We start from the raw sequence: 19,467 nt of genomic DNA, 5'->3' as shown, positions 1-19,467 counted from the left end.
TGTCCTGGATCCTCACACTCTCAGACGGTTTGTCTCTGGCCTGGGAGGCGATTGTCGTGGCTTCTCGTTAACAGTCAGAGAGCCGGCTGCCAACAAAGCAGCTGATGCCCGACCAGAAGGGAGAAGAATCTTGATGAGTAATGGGGTGCTATTGCCAATCTGACAAGTTTATAGAGTCCACAGTGTGCGATGCCTCTCTGAGTTGGCTCAGTTGCTTTTCTCAGTCCTGAGGTCTGATGAAGGGGCACAGCTGGCAGTCTGAACCGGTGGGAAAGTTGAGAGATAAGCATCCTATTGGTCAAGATAAGAACTCACATCTCTATCAGACTTATAAAAACCTTCACCGTAACAAATAAAACACACTGTGGACAACAGATTTTCATGTTTTTCAAACACTACTGTAGATTCACACATGAGTTATAAATGTACTCAAGATTCCCTCCACGTGGACTTAGTACTTACCACAAAGTAAATGAAGCCAGATCCAGAGCGCTGCGTATAAACAGGAACACAGCAGCAACAACAAAACAGAACAAGTTCCCTTAGCGACTACAAAAATTCATAAATCACTGTGTTGGGTGCAAATTAAACTTTTCATTTCAGCTGAAAGAAAGAAAGGGTCTCGGGCACTTTTAATTTGAATTTGAATGAACTGCGCCTCAGATGAGTGCGACTATGAGAAGCTGACAAAGACTCCAAAGAATATGGTCCCTTAGACACTCAGCGTATTGTACGTAAGCATAACAGCTGTTTCCTTGTGCGATTCAGAAGATATACCCCTCTGTTTGTAAGCTCCACAACACATGACAGCAGATGTAAACAGACGTACACGTTTCAACTTATAAGACCCTGAGATTATGTGATATAGCAGCGATATTAAAACCAGTACAGACATTTAAAGTTCAAAAACTACAAAACAAAACATCGATCTCTCTGAGGGAAACATTTACTATAATTTAAAAAAAAAAAACATGAAGTGATGGGACAAAAATTAATGAATATATTTCTTTCTTTTCCCACTTTTTTTTTTCTTTGAGATTATCAAACTTTTTAAACAATTTTTAAAAATAAACTTGAACTTTAAATTCTAAATCATCAACCTTGAGCTTTGCAAAACTGGATATAATAAAGCCGATATATAGGCAACTTCATTTGGTATGCTAATGATGTATACTAATCAGGTGTTCAATCTAATTGGGTTTGTAGTAACGCGATGCATTTAGGCATGCAGACACGGTCAGGATGACCTTCTGAAGTTTGAATGGAGCGTCAGGATGGAAAGGAACGGGGATTTAAATGGCTGTTGGTGTCAGACAGCCTGGACTGAGGATTTTCCTACAAAATTATTTCTAGGGTTTTACAAAGAATGATCTGAAAATGTGAAAATATCCACATCTCTGGGTGAAAATGTCTTGTTGCCTCGAGCTCACTGGAAGGCAACTTGGAAGGAACTCCAGTAACTGCTTGTTACAACCAATGTATGCAGAAGAGCATCTCTGAACTGCAGAAGACCACACAAGGTGCCACTACTGTCAACAAAAAACCACAAACTGAAGCAATGATTAACACAACCTGACCAGAATTAGACAATAGAAAACTAGAAGATCACTGTCTGGTCTGACGCCAGATAAAGGTCATCACTGATTGTCAGTATCTGTATATTTATTTCTTTATCTCTGCACGTAAGGCTTGTTAATTAGACTTAAATATTATAAATTTAGTGTTTCTTTGGTTTATTAAGCTTCAGTTGTTTAATAAATGAAATGTGTGGCTGCTATCAAACTATATCTGTCTAATTTAAGTGCACTCTGATTCTCCCATAAACAACCTTTTACTCTACTTTACATAACCCGAGAATAGAGAATTCATCCACTTATCAGCCTCTCCGCTTGGAGAAAGCGTGATCCACACCCATGTTTAAGTACGTGTTGAAGCCTCTGAAGTTTCTCTCGGGGTTTAATCTTCCTACTGTCTTTTAGGCTTTCACACTCCTTTTTCTCAGGCTTGAGTCTTCTTTTTATTCCAAAGCGGCAAGCTGGCAACATTTCTATCTTTAAACATGGCTTACTAACCACCTGGCTTCCTAAAGTCGCTGCAGGGTTTAGAGAAAAAGCTGTTACCTCTGAACAAAACGTCTCCTTCCCACAGCAAATGTTGACCTTTTTTTTTTTTTTTTTTTTTTGAATCACAATTTAGTCTCAATTGGAAATTAGAATTACCCTCTGAGTCACCTTGCCTTTGCTAAACTTTTATAATTGTGTTTAATCTATGCATTAGTGAATAGAGCAGAAACGAGGCATATTTCGTTCTTGGCTGAGTTGCCAGTACTGTGTACAGATATGCCTGTCAGCCAATCCACTTTTATCTTCAAGACACTGATCTCCTTCTGTGTACGACTTTCAAAACAACAATCTAAAAACACTTCAGACTCAGAAATAGATGCAGAGTCATGATATTGCTCTTATGCATTTCCTATGAGCTGCTAAAAGACGGGCGAGATGCCAGTATTTTAATTGAAATGTTCACGCTTCATCATCAAATTTTAAACAATGGTAAGAGAATGGTCCTTCTCTGAGTTAGGTTGTTAAGCATACTTGGAAAAATAAATAGTATGTCTATGTAGCAGCGAGATCACTAATTAAACAGTGTTTACTCTGCCACTCGGCCAACTGTGATCTGTGTCTCCCCTGCAGGCACGCTCTAGAAGCAGATCAATAACAGCAGTGAATGTATTGTGTTCAAGCAGCGTTGCAGAGACGAACCTTTTTCTGAAACCACTTAGATGCTTTTTATTGACTCGTGGAGCAAATGTCCCGATGAAACAAGCGCTGCGCAATCATGCTGTTCTCCACCGCTCGTTGGTGCTGACAAGTAAAGCCTGTTGAGATGAAATGGCTCTTTTTTTCTCTGTGTTAGACTTCTGCGCTGTGACACAGTCGGCAAGTTCGTTTGTATTCAAAGCGACTGTGAGACTGACGGTCTTCTGGCGAGGGCGTCTGGATCTGACTTTTATGCGGTCAGCTGAGGGAGAACAAATTTACTTTGAGTTTCAAATCAGTGGAGGTGGCTGAGGATTTATAAGGAGAAAGCCTTTTGTTTTTTGTTTTTAGAAAGAGTTGGTCAGATCTAAAAGTTGCACCAAGGTTAGGCAAACCTTTTCTACTTCTGAGTTGCATTCATGTAATCTAAATTCATGAAGTTTTCGTGACCCCCCCCCCCTTTGTTTTTTGTTTTTTTTTGGTCTGTCGTCATTGCTTTTTCTGCCTTTTAATAAATGCAAAGGGCTCATGCTGCAGCGAGGGACCAAACCCTGCGGAAAAATCCAGTAATGGCTTCCTGCATCCGAAGCTAAAGGACTGTGAATGGATTGATTTTTTTTTTTTTTTTTTTTTTTTTTTTTTTGGCTTAGATTTGTTTGTTAGTTTGAAAGAAACATTTTTTTAATGTTCTGTCATCGTTTCATTTGCACTTTTCTTTTGAGGTCTGAGTGATCTCATGGCAGCCAGTTTAGGAGGACAAACTGAGTCTTAGTGCTGTTAGGTAGCTGTCCTTTAGAGGGTCAGAATGAGTGATCCGTGCCCCTGAGCACCCAGCCTGAATTCAGAGTGCTTTTAAACCAGGGAGGCCTCTGTGGCTGTTCTCTGGATAGGCCGAGGAGGAACAGAGCAGCATTTTAATGAGAGGACGGAGTAAAGCAGAGCTGGACAAGCTGCACAGGCACAAAACGGGCCCAGCTTACACTGCTGTAAATGTATTCTGTTTGCAAATGTTGTGCTGATATTAGCGTTCTCTCTACTAATGTACTCCTTGAAACCTGCCAACCCTGTGGAAGCACATTAGCCAGAAATTTCCCCACAGAGTTGTCACCACCACATCATGCTTGTTTGTGTTTTCAGAGTCTTTGAATGAGGATAAATGGCTTATCCAGATATAGCAGAGGTGAATGTAACACTTTACATGAAAGGAAAAGAGAATTTTTATTAAACCAGGTGTGAACAAACATTCTTCACCTAACAGGTGTTCAGTTCACTCCAGTTTGGTTTGGTTCAGTGAGGTGTGTCCAGAAGCAAAATGTTGATTAGTGTTCAAAGTTATTTGCTTTCAGTCAGGTTGTCATTCAACCATCAAGCCATTAATCATGGGACTGGGGACTGGGAGTCATTTATTTATGTCTAAGCTTATCCAGGTTAACTTCAACATGAAATCAAATTATCCAAGGACAAAAAAAGATTGAAAGAAATGAACAAAGGAACCCTGTGTCAGCCTGGCGACTTGTCCAGGGTGTACCCAGGGTCTTGCCGTATGGTGGCTGGGATGGACTCCAGCACCCACAACGCTGATGTTTCCTTAGCTTGCCTCAGTGATAGATGTCATAAAACAAATATTAAAGTCTGTAAAGCCCAATAAACAGGATGATTTCGAAGTGATGAGATAACATTTCTGCACATCTGCCAGAATTAGCAGAAGACACATGAGAAAATCGGAGTGGTAGGAAAATGAATAAATCGGGAAATGGGCAGAGAGTGTAAACCCAGTCTGTTACAGCTGTATTCCCCCGCATAGAGACATTTATCAGTTAATCTCCAGTGGGACAGTAATGCAATGATCCATACACTTTGAAGCATTATCATCCATTCAGCCCCACAAACCATATCAGTCCTCAGCTAGAGAGGCAGCAATCAGCATGTTGCTGCTCAGAGATAATGGGCTTTCAGTTGTCAGTTTCGTGTGAGGCAGTGTGAAGGCAAAAGAGATGATACATAATGTCCTGTGCTCAGTGTGGGCTGAAGCCAAGATCATGGTGAGTTCTGATCAATAAACTCACTCGGAGCATTCAGGTACTCATATTTCTGCTTTCCGTCTTCCTACTCCAGATTTCCATCGACAGGCTGGATCGCAGCCTATTAGAAATTTCAGCATGAACAGGATGGCAGTGTAAAAGTTTACGTCAGTGTCTTAGCTGAATTGTGATTAGCATTGTGATTCCACAGGCAGCATTACAAAGATTGCTCTGCAGCATTTACTCTAACAGACTCACTCCTCCCCGCTCCTCATGCTCTCCGCCCCTCGTTTGCATCAACGGCATCTGCATGAAAAACAGGCTGTCAAGTTTGACCTACAGACAGCATCTCTGCTATGCCATAAGTGGTGTGTGTATGTGTGCGTGTGCGCAGCGGTGAGCACTACAAGATTAACTTTAGGTTCATATTGAAGAGTCAGCCAAATGAGCCCTGAGGCAGCGCCTTCTCTGGACCGTAGTGATACTGACAGATGACAGTTAGCTGACTCCCCTGCAGAAGCACTACAGCTAGCATTCATGGTTTATATCCAACAGGCAGGACTTGTGACCCTTACCCACTTCTTATTGGTCAGTCTGAGCATGGTTAAAAGTCAGTTTAATTCAGTTTAACTGACTGCAATTCCTTCAAACACTGCTAACTGGCTAGTCCCAGCCCTTGCCATCCCGTGGTTTTGACTACAAGTTCAATTGCTGGGTGGTTGTTGTTGTTTTGGTCCTATCAGTTATTCAGCTGCTTCTTGGAGATATTCACGTTCTATTCCACCCTCCTGGACTGCAGTTGAAGACAGTAGTCTTTCTTCTCCTCTGCAGATGCTCAGACCTGAAAAGACTACTGTAACCAGGGTCTAACAGTGGGTAGGGAAATTGTTAATAAACAAGACACATAATCATCAGCTGTAATCTTGGAGTTCTTTCGTTCACCTCAGAGGCAGCTGATTATGTTGCTCGGTAAAGCTGCAACATTAAGTGTGAAAACCCCAGAAGCTTTATTATGAATCTGTTATCGTTTTAATCTAAATCTGTGGGAAACATTGTTTACTGTCTTATTTGGTCTGTTGTACCATGAAGTTGTTTAATATGGAACTAAAATAAATGATCGGTGTTCAAATAAAGGCTTTCCTTTTACGTGTCAAGGTGTTTTGATTTCCCCCGCGGCTGTCGTCAGCTATCGATGCGCCTCCATCTCATAACGCTGACTACTCTGCAACTCAGACATTGATTCATTCCTCCCTTCTCCATTATCTGTTTGTTGCCACTCAGTCTCCAAAGGTGATATCGTGTGTAACCAAAGACTGGTTTGAACATCAATCACCACATTCCTCTCCGTAACACCCACCCCCCCACCCCCCCACACACACACACACACACTTAAGTCTCATTTAAGGGGTTATCGATGTGGCTCCTCTGGCGATAGTCACTAAGTTGAGTTCTAGGGAGGATCTCAATCAGGAGTAATTCACCTTTTTATGCAGTGGTAGCATACTTGTGATCAATTCTCACGTTGCACTGAAGGCTTTTAGCTTGGAGGGTTCGTCTTAATTATATATAATCTTAAATCAAAGTAGTCTGTGTTTTGGGATTTTCATAGATAACTTGAATAAACTACGTAAAAAAACCAAACTGGCTTTTACTAAATGGTAACTTAAATTACTTTATTCTGACAGTTTAATGTACCTTGCTTTCTAATGACTTTCATGGGTCTTAGAATAGAAATGGCAGTAACAAAAATGCTTGTTTTGTATGTTGCTTTAAAGGGGAGCAATGTAATGGAGGACCAGGACTTGAGAGAGATTGGAATCGCAGATCCGAGCCACAGAAAGAAGATCCTGCACGCAGCACGTTCCTTCCCAAAGGTGATAAATCATTGATTCCTACTTTAGTACTTCTCAGACCCAATTCAGTGTTTTGCATTTGCTTTAATGTTAGATGATCAAGTAATATTCTCACCTTAGACCCAAGTATCTATTGCATTTATGGAAATTAACAAGTTAATTTGTGGGTTAGGCATACGGCTAAGCAGGAGCATTAGTGCTTAATAATGAAGTCGAATGCGGTTTGGCGGTGGGCTTGCTTTATCTTATTGTATTGGGAGCTTTACTTTTGTTATAAAAGTAAAATTAAACTAAAACACCTCTGCAGTATTGTCACTTTAATTTGTATTGCTTTAGCTCATTCTGCTTGTATACAAATATACATCTGCGGGGGTTATTGAAACCAGAACCCTTCAATTTTCTGCCAAGGAAAATTGGCTAAATTTGCAGCATATTGGTTCAGCCAACGCCCTGAATTCCTCAAAGTGTCTGTGAATGATTACGTTTTCTGCTGCAGGTGAAAGCGCTCGGCTGTGACGGCAGCAACTCCCTGTCCTCCTGGCTGGAGAATCTGGGCCTGCATGAGTACTTGCAAAACTTCCTGTCCAGCGGCTACCGCACTCTGGACTGCGTCAGAAACCTTTGGGAGCTGGAGATTGTCAATGTGAGTCACAGTGATGTACAAGGACAGTGAGGAGTATCAGAGGGTGAAATTAGTCTTCAGGTGTCTTGGAAAAAAAAATCAGGATAGGGAAACGAGTTTGACAGTTTACTTCAGGTTCCCCCCCAAACTGAAGCAGGAGGCTAAAACTGAAGGTGAATGTGTATTTGTGTTGAATATTGGGAAATGGATTCTAAAGTGTCACTCAAAAAATTTAATTGAGAATTTCACTTTGAAAGACAGAACTGAAATTACTTGGTTAGAAGATGGCACGTCAGACTTCACTGGTCTGTGAGAAAATATGTTGCCTTTTGCTACTACTGGGAAGGGTCTCTGAAAGAAACATGTTTTCTTGTTCACTGCTGCATTCCTCCATTTCTGTGTGCAATACCATCACCTGTAGATCAGTGAAGTAATGTCAGACACTGTATCGCTGCATGAACATATGAACTTGTGCAATCCTGTATGTAGATTCAAGATTAACAGAAGAGAAGAGACTCAGAGGAGAAACAGCTTCACATGGAGAACCATTAAGGGAACCTCACAAATGAAGTAGCGGTGCCTGATGTGTTGTTTTCTGGCATTTCCTTATGTGCTGCTCAGTATGATCACTTCATAATTTTCTTTTTTACAGGTGCTAAAAATTAGCCTACTTGGTCACAGGAAACGCATCATCGCTTCCTTAGCGGAGAGGCCTTATGAAGAGCCTCCTGTCAAACCTCCTCGTTTGTCTCAGATCAGGGTGAGGACCTACAAACTACTTTCCTGTGTAAAAGTGCTTCACAATATGTTTCTTGTTTACTCTTCACTCACTTCGGAACCAGATCTGATGTTTGAATACTGTCTGACAAACTTAGGCTTACGTTTCAAATTCTTTATTTATAGCCTGTAAATGGTGCGAAGTATATTGACAAAGATGAATGCCAGATAGCTAATGATAGAGAGGGCATCTGACATGAGATACTAGGGGTGGGGGAAAAATCGATACTGTGTAGTATCGTGATATTTTGTTTGCTAATAATGTATCGATACAGGGACGGCAGAAATCGATATTTTATTACAATTTTTTTGTGGACTGGAACATGCTCTGACTTCAGAGCATGTTGATCAGCCCCTTTTTCTGAGCAAGAATCCTGACATTCCTTCACTGTCCAAATGTGTTTAACTTTTTTTTTGGCAGCAATAAACATGACAGTTTACTTATTTTAATTTAAGACATGTTTTATTTTAATTAAGTTTAAAACTTTTTTATTTAATGTACAATTATATTTTGTTTTAATTTACTTTCAAATTCTTCAGTAGCTGAAGGGGCTGCATAGTTTTCATAAATTGCATAGTTCAGAATAGCTATAATTGTACCAGATGGTTGCATTTAGTTAAGTTGGACTAGACTGTAATACAAACCGTTCAGTTTGTCAACAATAAAACTGACTGAAATGAGAGAAAGACTGAGTGTGAGACTTTGATATTAGATAAAATGAATATTGATAAAGTTTACCTTTATGTACAGAATTTGAATATCGCAAAATATTTTTAAAAATTGCAATAATATCGTATCGTGCGTTAAGTATTGTGATAATATCGTATCGTGAGTTGTATGGTGAGTCCCACCTCTATGAGATACCCAACTGTGTCATATTACATCTCCGCAGTGCCAAGACCTGCCTGGATCCCAGACTTCATCTCCCATGAGTCAGATGGAGCCCTACACAGGACGCTCAATGGACCCTCTGCTGCCTGCAGGCGAGCCAGGGAGGAAAAAAGCACAAGAAAACGACTATGACGTTACCCAAAGATATCGCAGCGAACGACACAGGCCTCCTGTATGTGGTATATCTGCGAGTGTGTTAATGGTTATTGAGGGCCTCTGCCAGGCTTCTTTGATAGTTATGGTTATTTTTATAGGAGCGACATGAAGACTGGCAACGAGAGCCCCGCCTGACCTTGCGGCCACCTAGTCTAGCAGCACCGTACGCCCCGGTTCAGAACTGGCATCACCAACCGGAGAAACTCATCTTTGAATCCTGCGCTTATGAAGCTAGTGTACGTATGCACCATTCTTCTTCCTACATGATTCCGCTTCGTTGATTAAACACATCAGCAGTAATGTCTTTCCCCTCCATTTCATTACAGTATCTTGGTTCCATGCTTATTAAGGAACTAAGGGGCACTGAGTCCACGCAGGATGCTTGTGCCAAAATGCGGGTATGACAAGTTTCTCCAATCCCTGAGGATAAACTCATAGATATTGTTTGCGTGTTGGCAACTGACCTGTACTTTTAATCTTTCCTCCAGAGGTCAACAGAGCAAATGAGAAAAGTCCCGACTATCGTCCTCTCAATCACATACAAGGGTGTGAAGTTTATTGACGCAGCCAACAAGGTTAGCGACTACACACATGCGCGCGCACACACGTACATACACATTTTCTCTTTGCGTAAAGGTTTACTTCTTAACCAGACGTGTTCTTTGAGGCGTGTGATACATCAAATTGAGGCCGGGGCAAATACCAGCATGTTTCCTTTTTTAATGTGTGCATGAAAGTGACGCAGTCAGACATCAAGCTTCCTCTCTTTTTGTGATTGTAAATATCATGCCTGCAAGTTTGTGTCAGATTAGTTTGTGCTTATATTTCTTTATAGGAAGCAAATCTGATTGACATTTAGTTGACATTAATAAAAAAAGGCTTTGAAATGTTGAAACTCAACATGGTCTTGTTGTAGTTGCACTTGTGATGGCTGGCAGTCGGTGTCTCTCCTTTAACCGTTTAGTTTTTTTTTTATTTTGTAACATTTTCTAACAGCATTATTGTCTCAATGTTGATGGAATGAAATAAAAAAAATTTTAAAAAATGAAAGAATGCACTGTGTACTCTCGTTACTAAACCTCACTCATGTCGCCCTTCTCGGTCCAGAACATCATTGCAGAGCACGAGATCCGTAACATTTCTTGTGCAGCCCAGGACCCAGAGGACTTGTGCACATTTGCCTACATCACTAAGGACCTGCAGACCAGCCACCATTACTGCCATGTCTTCAGCACAGTAGATGTGGTAAGGACACTTGCACTGGGCTCTATTGTACTATAGATGGTATAAAAGATGATTGTGTGATTGTGATGTCCCCCATCGCTCTTGAAGCTTTTATATGCTGGTGTTTTAGAGCCTGACGTTATCTTACAAAGATGGGAGGGTGGAGGGTTTACTTAGCAGCTAGCGCTTAGCAAGTTGCATTCATAAACAGCAGCTCGTGGCATGTAATATAGATACACACATACAGGCTAATTAATGTAAGAAACAGATGGATAAAACATTAGAGCACAAACTTCTTGGATGGTCAGCACCACCCAGAAATGAACAGTATTAGTCATGTAATCCAAACCAACGACCCAGGACACGCGGGAGAGATTATATCTCTCGGCTGACCTGGGAAAAGCCTTGGTGTTCCCCCGGATAAGCTGGAGGAGGTGGCTGGGGAGAGGGAGGTCTGGGCTTCTCTGCTTAGGCTGCTGGCCCCGGATAAAGTGGATGAAGATGGATGGATAGTCATGTAATCAATTAAAAAAGTTCTAAAAGTCACCAGTAGTAGTAGGCAGACGGTGAAGAGCTACAGTTTAGTACTTCAGAATGAGTCCTCAATTATTATGTTGTTATTAAATTGTTATGAAGGGGGAAACAATCCACAGAAGCCAAAATATTTTTTGTACCATACTGTAAAATGTGACATTTTAACATGGAAGTCTTGTCATTTTTGGAGCCAGCTTCAAGCTTTGCACGGAGGAACTGCCGTTTTTGTACTTCTGGAGTTTCTCCCCCGTGTTCAAAACAAAGTACAGATTTATCTGCTAGTTATCTCAGCTTGCAGTTTGTCTGCTTATTCAGGGTACCTGTGGGCCTTGAACAGTAGTAGTAGCTCAGTGACTTGGAAGGAAGTTGGTTTGGAAACCTACTTGGCGATGCTTCATCTCCTGCTTTGTGTTTGTGTGGCAGCCCCGTCAAAAACCTGTCCGTTATGTTAGTAGTAGCTTGACAAAAGTTTTCAGCTGTAGACAGTAATGTTTTTGTATTTGATTGCGGGCTGTTGGTAGTCATTGAACACTGAAACTACACGCTATGAGTCAAATAGTTACCACAGCTTTGCCGTGTCCCTTCTGCTACCGAAAGTGTCCATATGAATCTCCATGAGGTTTATTTGGTTATTTTAAACTGTACTGACTATATGGCTGCTTTCAGGGTCCGCCAGGCACAATCGTCACTACACAAGAGAGATGTTCAGTTTCTGCGTATTGGTGTATATGGAGTGCTTTATCTCAGGGCAGGTTACTACATCAAAGGATGTAAAGAGGATTTCACAGCTCTGTGTTATGTGTCTCTTCAAATGATGATTGTTGTGCCCACCATCGGATTGCTTTTTCAGACTCCCAAGGCATAACGTATAAAGCATGAATCATCTGTCTTTAGTCTGCAGTGCTTGTTCGTACCTGGGAGCTGTCAGGGTAAAACAGAATAATCCAGCAGCTTTATTACTGAGCTACAGAGGATGGATCTAGTTTAGGAACAGGGGGTTGCTGCACAATACTCCTGAGATTACTGCCACTTCTTCAGCTTATGCAATTTTGTTTTGAAGAAGTTTTGGAGGAAAAATCTTTCTTCTGTTACGTTTTGCTGTCTCGCTGCACACTCTGATGATGGTGGTCCTTTGGCTAAAGGCTTGTAATGACTCAGTGATCCTCCTCTTTCTCCCTTTCTGTATAGAACCTGACCTATGAGATTATACTGACACTGGGCCAGGCGTTTGAGGTAGCATATCAGCTGGCTCTGCAGGCCCAGAGGACCAAACCGCACCAGAGCGTCCCAGCTGGATCTGGATCAGAGGTCATTGAGACAAAGTCCAGCAAACCTGTGCCCAAACCACGAGGCAGCATACGCAAAACAGCGGTGAGTTGGTTGTTAAGTGTTGTAGTAAAAAAACCAAATCAAGCTGAAATATTGTTCAACATGTTCTCAAGCAAATTTGGAATTTTAAATCCTTTTTTTTTTTTACTTCTCTGTGCACCTCGAGTGAACCTCAACTATAGAATAAGTTGCCAGAAAAAAATCTTTTTGTGTTTTGTGATTACATTTGCAGCTTACGCCTAATTTTGTGGAAGCAAAAACAATGTTAGATTGTTTGCATCAGTCTACACCTCTCGACATCACTGTGGTTATGCTATGCTGATGTCCATCTGGGCATTAGCATTAAACCATTAAGAGGGAAGCTTGTGCTGAATATAAATGAGCTAAGTCCACCTCGGGGACAAGTTACACATTTCTAGCTGCAGCTTGATGATCACAATGATTTAACAATGTAATTCTGTTCAGTGTGTTTCATCTGTGTGGCTTTTTTTACATGTACATTTTTAAATGTGTTTAATCAGCACCTGAGCACACATGCACTTCATACTCAGTTACACACATCCGCACCGATGAGCACATATAAGCTTCAAAATGCACCTGCAGTGTCTTCTGTGTTGTGTGCGACCTGTCAGACTCCTCATGTGTCATGTCTGTTAAAATCTGTGTCACTTTTCCCGCCCTTTAAGTTCTTGACTCTGTCGCTGCTTCTTCCTGGTTCTTTGTGCACTTTCCCTTTTCTCTTCTAATCTTCGTCTCCGTCTGGCTCGCTTCTCTCCCTCCTGGTGGTGTTTATTTCTCCCAGGACTCTCCTCTTCCTCTCGACAGTCGTTGCTGTTACTGTTACACCTGCACCAACCACCGTCCCTCCTTCCTACCGCTGCACTCTGCCAGCCATGCTGCCCAGGTGCTGCCTCCTATCCCATCCCCACCCTTCTCACCCACTCTTTTTTTTTCTTTTTCTTTTTTGCCTTTCTGTCACAGCTTATTTTCTCTGACTTTCCTGAAAAGCCCGTAAACTTTTTTGTCTGTTTATTTCACTATATTTTCACTGCTCTGTGTTGAAAACGACAAATCATGATGTATACTGTTAACTCCAACGCCCTCTAGTGACACGCTTGTAGTAAGACAGACAAAGTTTATATACTGTACACAGAATTCTTTTTGAGTGTTTTTACTTAATTTAAACTTTTACAGTTTTTTTTAAAAGTCCCTTTATGATATACATAGAGAAAATTTTATTATGTTTTATCAATAAAAAGTCAGCAAAACTGGCTGCTTACTAATTACTCCCAAAAGTGCTCAGCAAAATGAGAACCAGGGAAAGTTAAAATTGCAAAAATTGCAAATCTCATAGACCCATATTTTTATTGATATCTGAACACGCAAAACATTTTAACTGTTTACACTGAGAAAAAAAATAAAGTCGTTTTCTGGGTGATGAGGAAACCAGTTGCCGGACTTTCAGCTGAGAAATGTGTCCCATTCTTGTTTATTGTATCGTTTTTAGCTGCTCAGTAGTTCTGTGTCTTCTTTGTTGTATTTCATGGTGTGTCAACTGTTTTTAATTGTGGAAGGTCTGAACTGCAGTTCAGCACCGAAGCTATGCGGCTGTAATAGATGAAGTATGTGGTTTAGTCTAGTTTTCAGGGAATGCAAGGCCTTCCCTGAAAAAGACATCATCTGGATGGAAGCACGTGTTGCTCTAAAACCTGTAGATACCTTTCGGCAATAATGTTTTGCCATGTGTGCAAGCTGCCTATTTCATGGGAATGATCCACCCACATACCATGAGAGTTGCAGGCTTTTGAACTGAGCACTGACGGCGAGCCTGACGGTCCCTCTCCTCCAGAGGACTTTTCATCCGTGTTTTCTAAAAAGAATTTTAAATTTGGATTTGTCTGACCACATAACAGTTTTCCAAGTTGCCTCAGAGCTTTGGCTCAGAGAAGATGGCAGTGCATCACATAGTACTTCTGATCTTTTGAGCTCCAACTATTCTGAGAAGTGTTGCTGCCATCAAATTCAAAATGACTTAATGTTTTTCATGAAATAGTAAAAAGTATTAGTTAAAAACCTTTTTGTCTAATATAATAAATAAAATATGGGTTTATGAGATCTGCAAATCATTGCATCCTGTTTCCTTTACATTTTACGCAGCATTGCAACTTTTTTGGGATCGGGGTTGTAATTTTATGATAATTGATGGATAGGTTTGATACTGCATAGTTTATGGAATCTGTTTAAACACAAACATCAACATTTTCAAGGGTAAATGTGGTTAAATTTCACCACAAACAATTCCAGTTTGTTGGCACAATAATACTTCATTGCTGCATTTTGAATCTAAGCATTACAAAAAGTGTAATCAGCCTCGTATGTGAAGATTCAGATATTTCATTGCTGTCTGTTTGTACTCACAGGGGGACATCGTGGAGCAGGAAGGCGATTCTCAGTCCCAGGGTAGTGCCACGTGGCTCATGGACCCCAAGGAATCCAAGCGCACTATCAGCACTAAGTACGAGACCACCATTTTCTGAGTGGACCTCTCTTCCTCCTGGGCTCAGCCTCACCCTCCTTCCTTCCCCTCCTTCTGTGTGCCTTTCACTGTGACGCTGCCTCTTTCTCCGCGCTGGACCTCTGCTCCTCCCCACCGCCATCACTTCTTTCTTCCTCCGACAACACCACAGTCTGTGGCAACTGACCAGCTGTTGCCCCTTCTTATGTTTAACTCCCAGCACCTTTACACTTTTTCTCGATTATTAACGCAACCCCTCCACCTCGCCCACCGTCTTCTAGCTGTCTAGTTGGTATCTCTTCTACTATGAGCCTGCCACTCACTTTCCCTTTTATTCCTCCTTTCTGTTTACCTTATATGCTTCCTCCAACAATGCTTCCCCCTTTTTTCTTCCCAACTGTCAACATCCCACTCTTTACTCTTGGTGATAAGCTCTCTTTTCTTAATGCTTTTCCTGCTCTGTTAGGCGACGGCCGCTCTGAGGCTTTTCACTCTGACGTTCCAACTCCTGACTTCACCGAGTGCTGAGAAAACTGATTTTTACCACAGCCAAGAGTGACCCACTGCACACATCCTGTACCTGGATGGACACGTTTCCTGAGGAAACTGTGAAACTGATCCTGTAATTCTATGCATCAGTCGGACTGTAGCATGTTTATGTTCGCAGGGATGCAGGTGTTATTGAGGTTAAATAAGATCAATTAAGGGCAAGGCTTTTCTTCTTCTTCTTACGGTCAGCTGCCTGCTTAAAGCCAAAAGAGGCCAAGATCCTAGCACTGTGATATGATCCTTTTGATGCTAATGAAGTAAGCATTTTGGGGTGGGGTTTCTAGAGAGCATCAGAGGGACAGAATAGGGCACAGAGGCAGACATGGATCTGCATGTTGGTGGTCCTTGCTCCAAAAAAACAGCTCAAACTAATTCAAAACTGGTATGCCGTCAACTATCAGTCAGGATTTAAACTCAATGCTTCATCTAGAGTGAACTAACTACATCTAAGCACTTTCATAAAATCCCCAAGTTTGAAAGAATAAGTGCATTTTCCTCTCCTTTTTTTTCCTTTCACAACAAATGCCTTCAGTGTTCATCCTGTCAGCATTGCCTTTCCCCCCAGTCATACCAGGTTAATGTTTCACAGATGCTTGGTGAAAAGAGTTAATCATTACGAAGGACGTAATCCATCACTATAGTGCTGTTTGTGTCCATCGGTTTTACTTTATTTTAACTCCACTGCTTTGTGTGCGTGTGTCTGTGTCCCTTCCCTGTAGCTGACACTGTGGCCAATCCCAGACAGTGAGAAAAGGACAGGAATGTTCCCTGTTGAGTGGTGGGTAGGATGTTTTGCTGGATCATTGCCCCCACTTCTCACCGAGCAGATCACATCAGCAGTCGGATTGTGCCCACAGTTACACACGGGCCGGGAGAATAAGACGGATGTAAACCTTTCGCCAACGCAACACGCTCCCCCGGTTCATCAGACTTCTCCAACTTCATCACCCTGCACGCACGCACGCACGCACCCGCCTCCATTTAACTTCTCGATGCTTAGAAAAGTGATGGTTGTTCCGTGCGACATTAGAGACGGATGTATTTGTCGTGTTGCGTGCATTTCCTCCGAAATGAATCATCACGTCCCTCGCTGAGAGTTGGTGTTTATCGTTTCAGGAAATGTACCTGCCGTTTTCAAAGCAGAACTTGTAGTTAAAGGGGAAGTTGCTGCAAGGATGAGGAACATTCACTTTTTATTATGAAACAAACTGTCAGACGAGAGACCTCACACTGTAGGTACACACTTCTTCCTGGGTTGTTTGTCCTGTATCCAAACATTTTAGCTGCTTTCATCACCGTCAGCTTGCATACATGTGTAACTGTGATAAAACAATGTAATCTTGCATGGGAGGAGCTCTCTTACCAAACTCAAGGGGCAAAGAAACTGACACTAAGACTGTTTTATATTGAAATAACGGGAGATGGCGTTTATTTTACTTTTTGTGTGTCTGAGTATGCGCGCGTGTGTGTGTGTGGGTGGGCGGGCGTTTACTTTTTTTTATAGGACTATGATTTGTCCTAATGCTGGAACTGGATCAGGTGTGGTTCTTTCTCTCCTTCCCTGCCCCTTTGTTCAGTTAATCTCGACAAGATTATTCACCAAACCTGCCATGCAGGCCGGTACGACTCTAGATTTATAGCTGCAGACAAGAACAATAGGGCACGGCATGTTTCTCTAGCTAACTCCTAATATGTTGACTGTTAATGGTACTGTTTGGTCCACCAATCTGTATATGGGTGCATAGTCAGCTCATTTTGATTTAACTCTTGTATATGTGTTACGTTTTTATCCGGCCAGTACGATAACTCTATGGTACACTGTCTTCAGCGCGCTGGTGTCAGCACCTTTAGCCATCAGCCTGGTCCTGCTCTGCTTTTGCACATTGCTGAGGATCAGGAAAGATATTTTGGGACTAATCTGATGACAACAATGATGAGAATGATATTGTACATGAATCTAGCGGTCTGTATTTTGATACTTGAATGATTTTTGTTTTTATAGATATCTATATATATATATGTATGTATATGTATGTATGTACGTATGTAATTTTTGACACTTGTCAAAAAAGAGAAAAGGACTATGTCTTATAAAGTTAAACATATCGTGAATAAATACCCTGTGATTTAAAAAAACATTAAAAAAAGAAGGCTGAGAACATGACTCAGAAGAGGGACCTCACTTCAGAGAAAAAGATTGTAAATAATCTTGGGCTTCCAGTCTTTTTTATGATTATTTTTCATAATTGTACAACTAATAAATGGTACAGTTAGAATCGTTGTCTCTGGATGTTTATTAGTACATTCTTTGTTCTTGTTTTAACGGCTCTTCCTCCAAATTTGGGTACATTTCTGATGGATTTACAGCTCTGTTGCAGTCTTTAAGGGTAAGTGATGCATGAGTGTCGATGCATTCGGAGTATCTCGATTTGGCTCAGGGCAGCCGAGGTTTGTTGACGTCTTCCAATGAAATGTTTGCTCTCCACCCCATCTCCACATCATAAACTTCTCTGCAACAGCTCAGTGGATTTACAAAGGAAATATGTATTACAGCTGCTTCTTCTGTCAGTCTATTAAAAAAAAAAGTTCATTAAATCAGAACAAAGAGAAACTTTTTATTTGAACTGAAATTCACTTTTCAGCACAGGATGATAAACACAAGTTTTGCTTTTCTTTGACCTCGGTCACCTTTTAAACCTTACATAACCCATATTGTGCTTTTGACTTTGTGTTCATGTTTAGCTTTATCGGCTCAAGTTAATTTAAATATTGCAAAGGTTTGAAATTGCCCCAGCTTCTGGTTGTGCTTTGACAATTATTTTTATCTTTGTTATGAGGGAAATGAGTCGGAAGAAAATTGCCGCAGCTATAATTCGAATGCCAGCTGCGGTGAAATGTCAACAACAAGACGATGTGTTTACTCAAAATAATTATTACATTTGTGAATGTAAACTGAAATAGACTTTTAATGTTGACTGAATGGAAGTTCTAATGTTGGTTTTGGGGGAGAAAAGGCAAATCTCACTCAGTTTATTTAACAAAATATTTAAGCTAGTGATTGAAATACCTGATGTTTTCTGTGTATTACAAAGTATTTCCAATTAAACTTACGTTGTTCATTGGTTTTAGCTGCAAATTCAACTGGCAAGAGTGAATTCAGTTTGTTCTGTAATCTGAGTAATGAGTATGTCTTTAAAAATGTCAAACTATGGCTGCGTCTTTGATGTGACTGCTGGCATGGAAAAAAAATGTACTAGCAGCGGCCCAATGACAGATGAGATGATGGAGATGTTTACACATCTGTCACAGACATATGCTGCTGTTCCTGGAAAACAGATGCTGACTGTGAGATCTGATCCACAGATGTTCTGCTTTGCTCACAGTATCGCACAGACTGTGTGTGGTATCTGACCTGTAAAAATGGAAAAAATTATTACTGAAATAAATGTTTGGTGGTAGTAATTTTACAATCAGAGGCTGAGAATCTAGGTTACCTTGTATTCTCACAGAAGTTGTGTTGTAGTCATGTTGGTCAGGCAGGCTGAAATAGCTCCACATCTACTGGATGGATTTCCATTGCATTTCCCACAGATACAAATGTCCTAAAGCAACAGTCTTTAATGGCTCTGATTAACCTCTTAATTTTCTGAGGTTGACACACTCATGTTTTAGTATTAATTGCAGTGAAAATTGATGCAGATGTTCCTGTTCCCCTCAAGATAGTTCAATTTTGATTTGTTGCCAAATCAAACTTTATTTTTGTGCTGTAATTTCCTGCTTCTTCTGCTACTCAGTGATAAAAATCTTAGAAACGTGGTGTCAAGCCAGATACTTACTCTGGATGGCATTACCTTGGCTTCCAGTAACACTGAGAGGAACTTTGGAGTCATTTTTGACCACGATAGATCTTTCAGTGTTCATATTACACAAATATCTAGGACAGCATTGTTGCAATTGTGCAATATCTCAAAATTAGAAACGTGCTGTCTCAGAGTCTTGCTGAAAAATTAGTTCATATGTTATTACTTCTAGACTGGAATATTGCAATTCATTATTTTCAAAACTCCCTGAAAAGCCTTCAGTTGAGCCGAAATGCTGCAGCAAGATAACTGACGGAGCACATTTCTCCCATACTGGCTTCTTTTCATTGGCTGCCTGTTAAATCCAGATATCCTGCTCCTCACATACAAGGTTTTGAATAATGAGGCTCCATCTTATCTTAAACACCTCATAGTA

At 41.0% G+C, this 19,467-nt stretch overlaps 1 protein-coding gene across 4 annotated transcripts in view; it reads left to right on the top strand.

The window, feature by feature from the left end:
• anks1aa (ankyrin repeat and sterile alpha motif domain containing 1Aa) overlaps nt 1–17,507 on the top strand; it is a 64,300-nt gene extending 46,793 nt beyond the window's left edge. The window contains exons 18-28 of one of the 4 annotated variants that reach the window (XM_087833451.1): nt 6,556–6,654; nt 7,130–7,276; nt 7,908–8,015; nt 8,926–9,096; nt 9,179–9,316; nt 9,407–9,478; nt 9,569–9,655; nt 10,188–10,325; nt 12,027–12,209; nt 14,588–14,682; nt 15,951–17,507. In XM_087833451.1, the coding sequence (XP_087689577.1) occupies nt 6,556–6,654; nt 7,130–7,276; nt 7,908–8,015; nt 8,926–9,096; nt 9,179–9,316; nt 9,407–9,478; nt 9,569–9,655; nt 10,188–10,325; nt 12,027–12,209; nt 14,588–14,682; nt 15,951–15,954 (1,242 nt within the window). In that variant the 3' untranslated portion in view covers nt 15,955–17,507. The other 3 variants (XM_087833450.1, XM_087833452.1, XM_087833448.1) reach the window with 3 other exon arrangements.
• Nucleotides 17,508–19,467: the final 1,960 nt, after the last annotated feature.

This window comes from Neolamprologus brichardi, chromosome 20 (assembly GCF_056152115.1).
Source record: "Neolamprologus brichardi isolate AB-2024 chromosome 20, ASM5615211v1, whole genome shotgun sequence".
In the NCBI taxonomy this organism is placed as follows: Eukaryota; Metazoa; Chordata; class Actinopteri; order Cichliformes; family Cichlidae; genus Neolamprologus; species Neolamprologus brichardi.
This window is presented reverse-complemented; position numbering and strand designations above follow the sequence as displayed.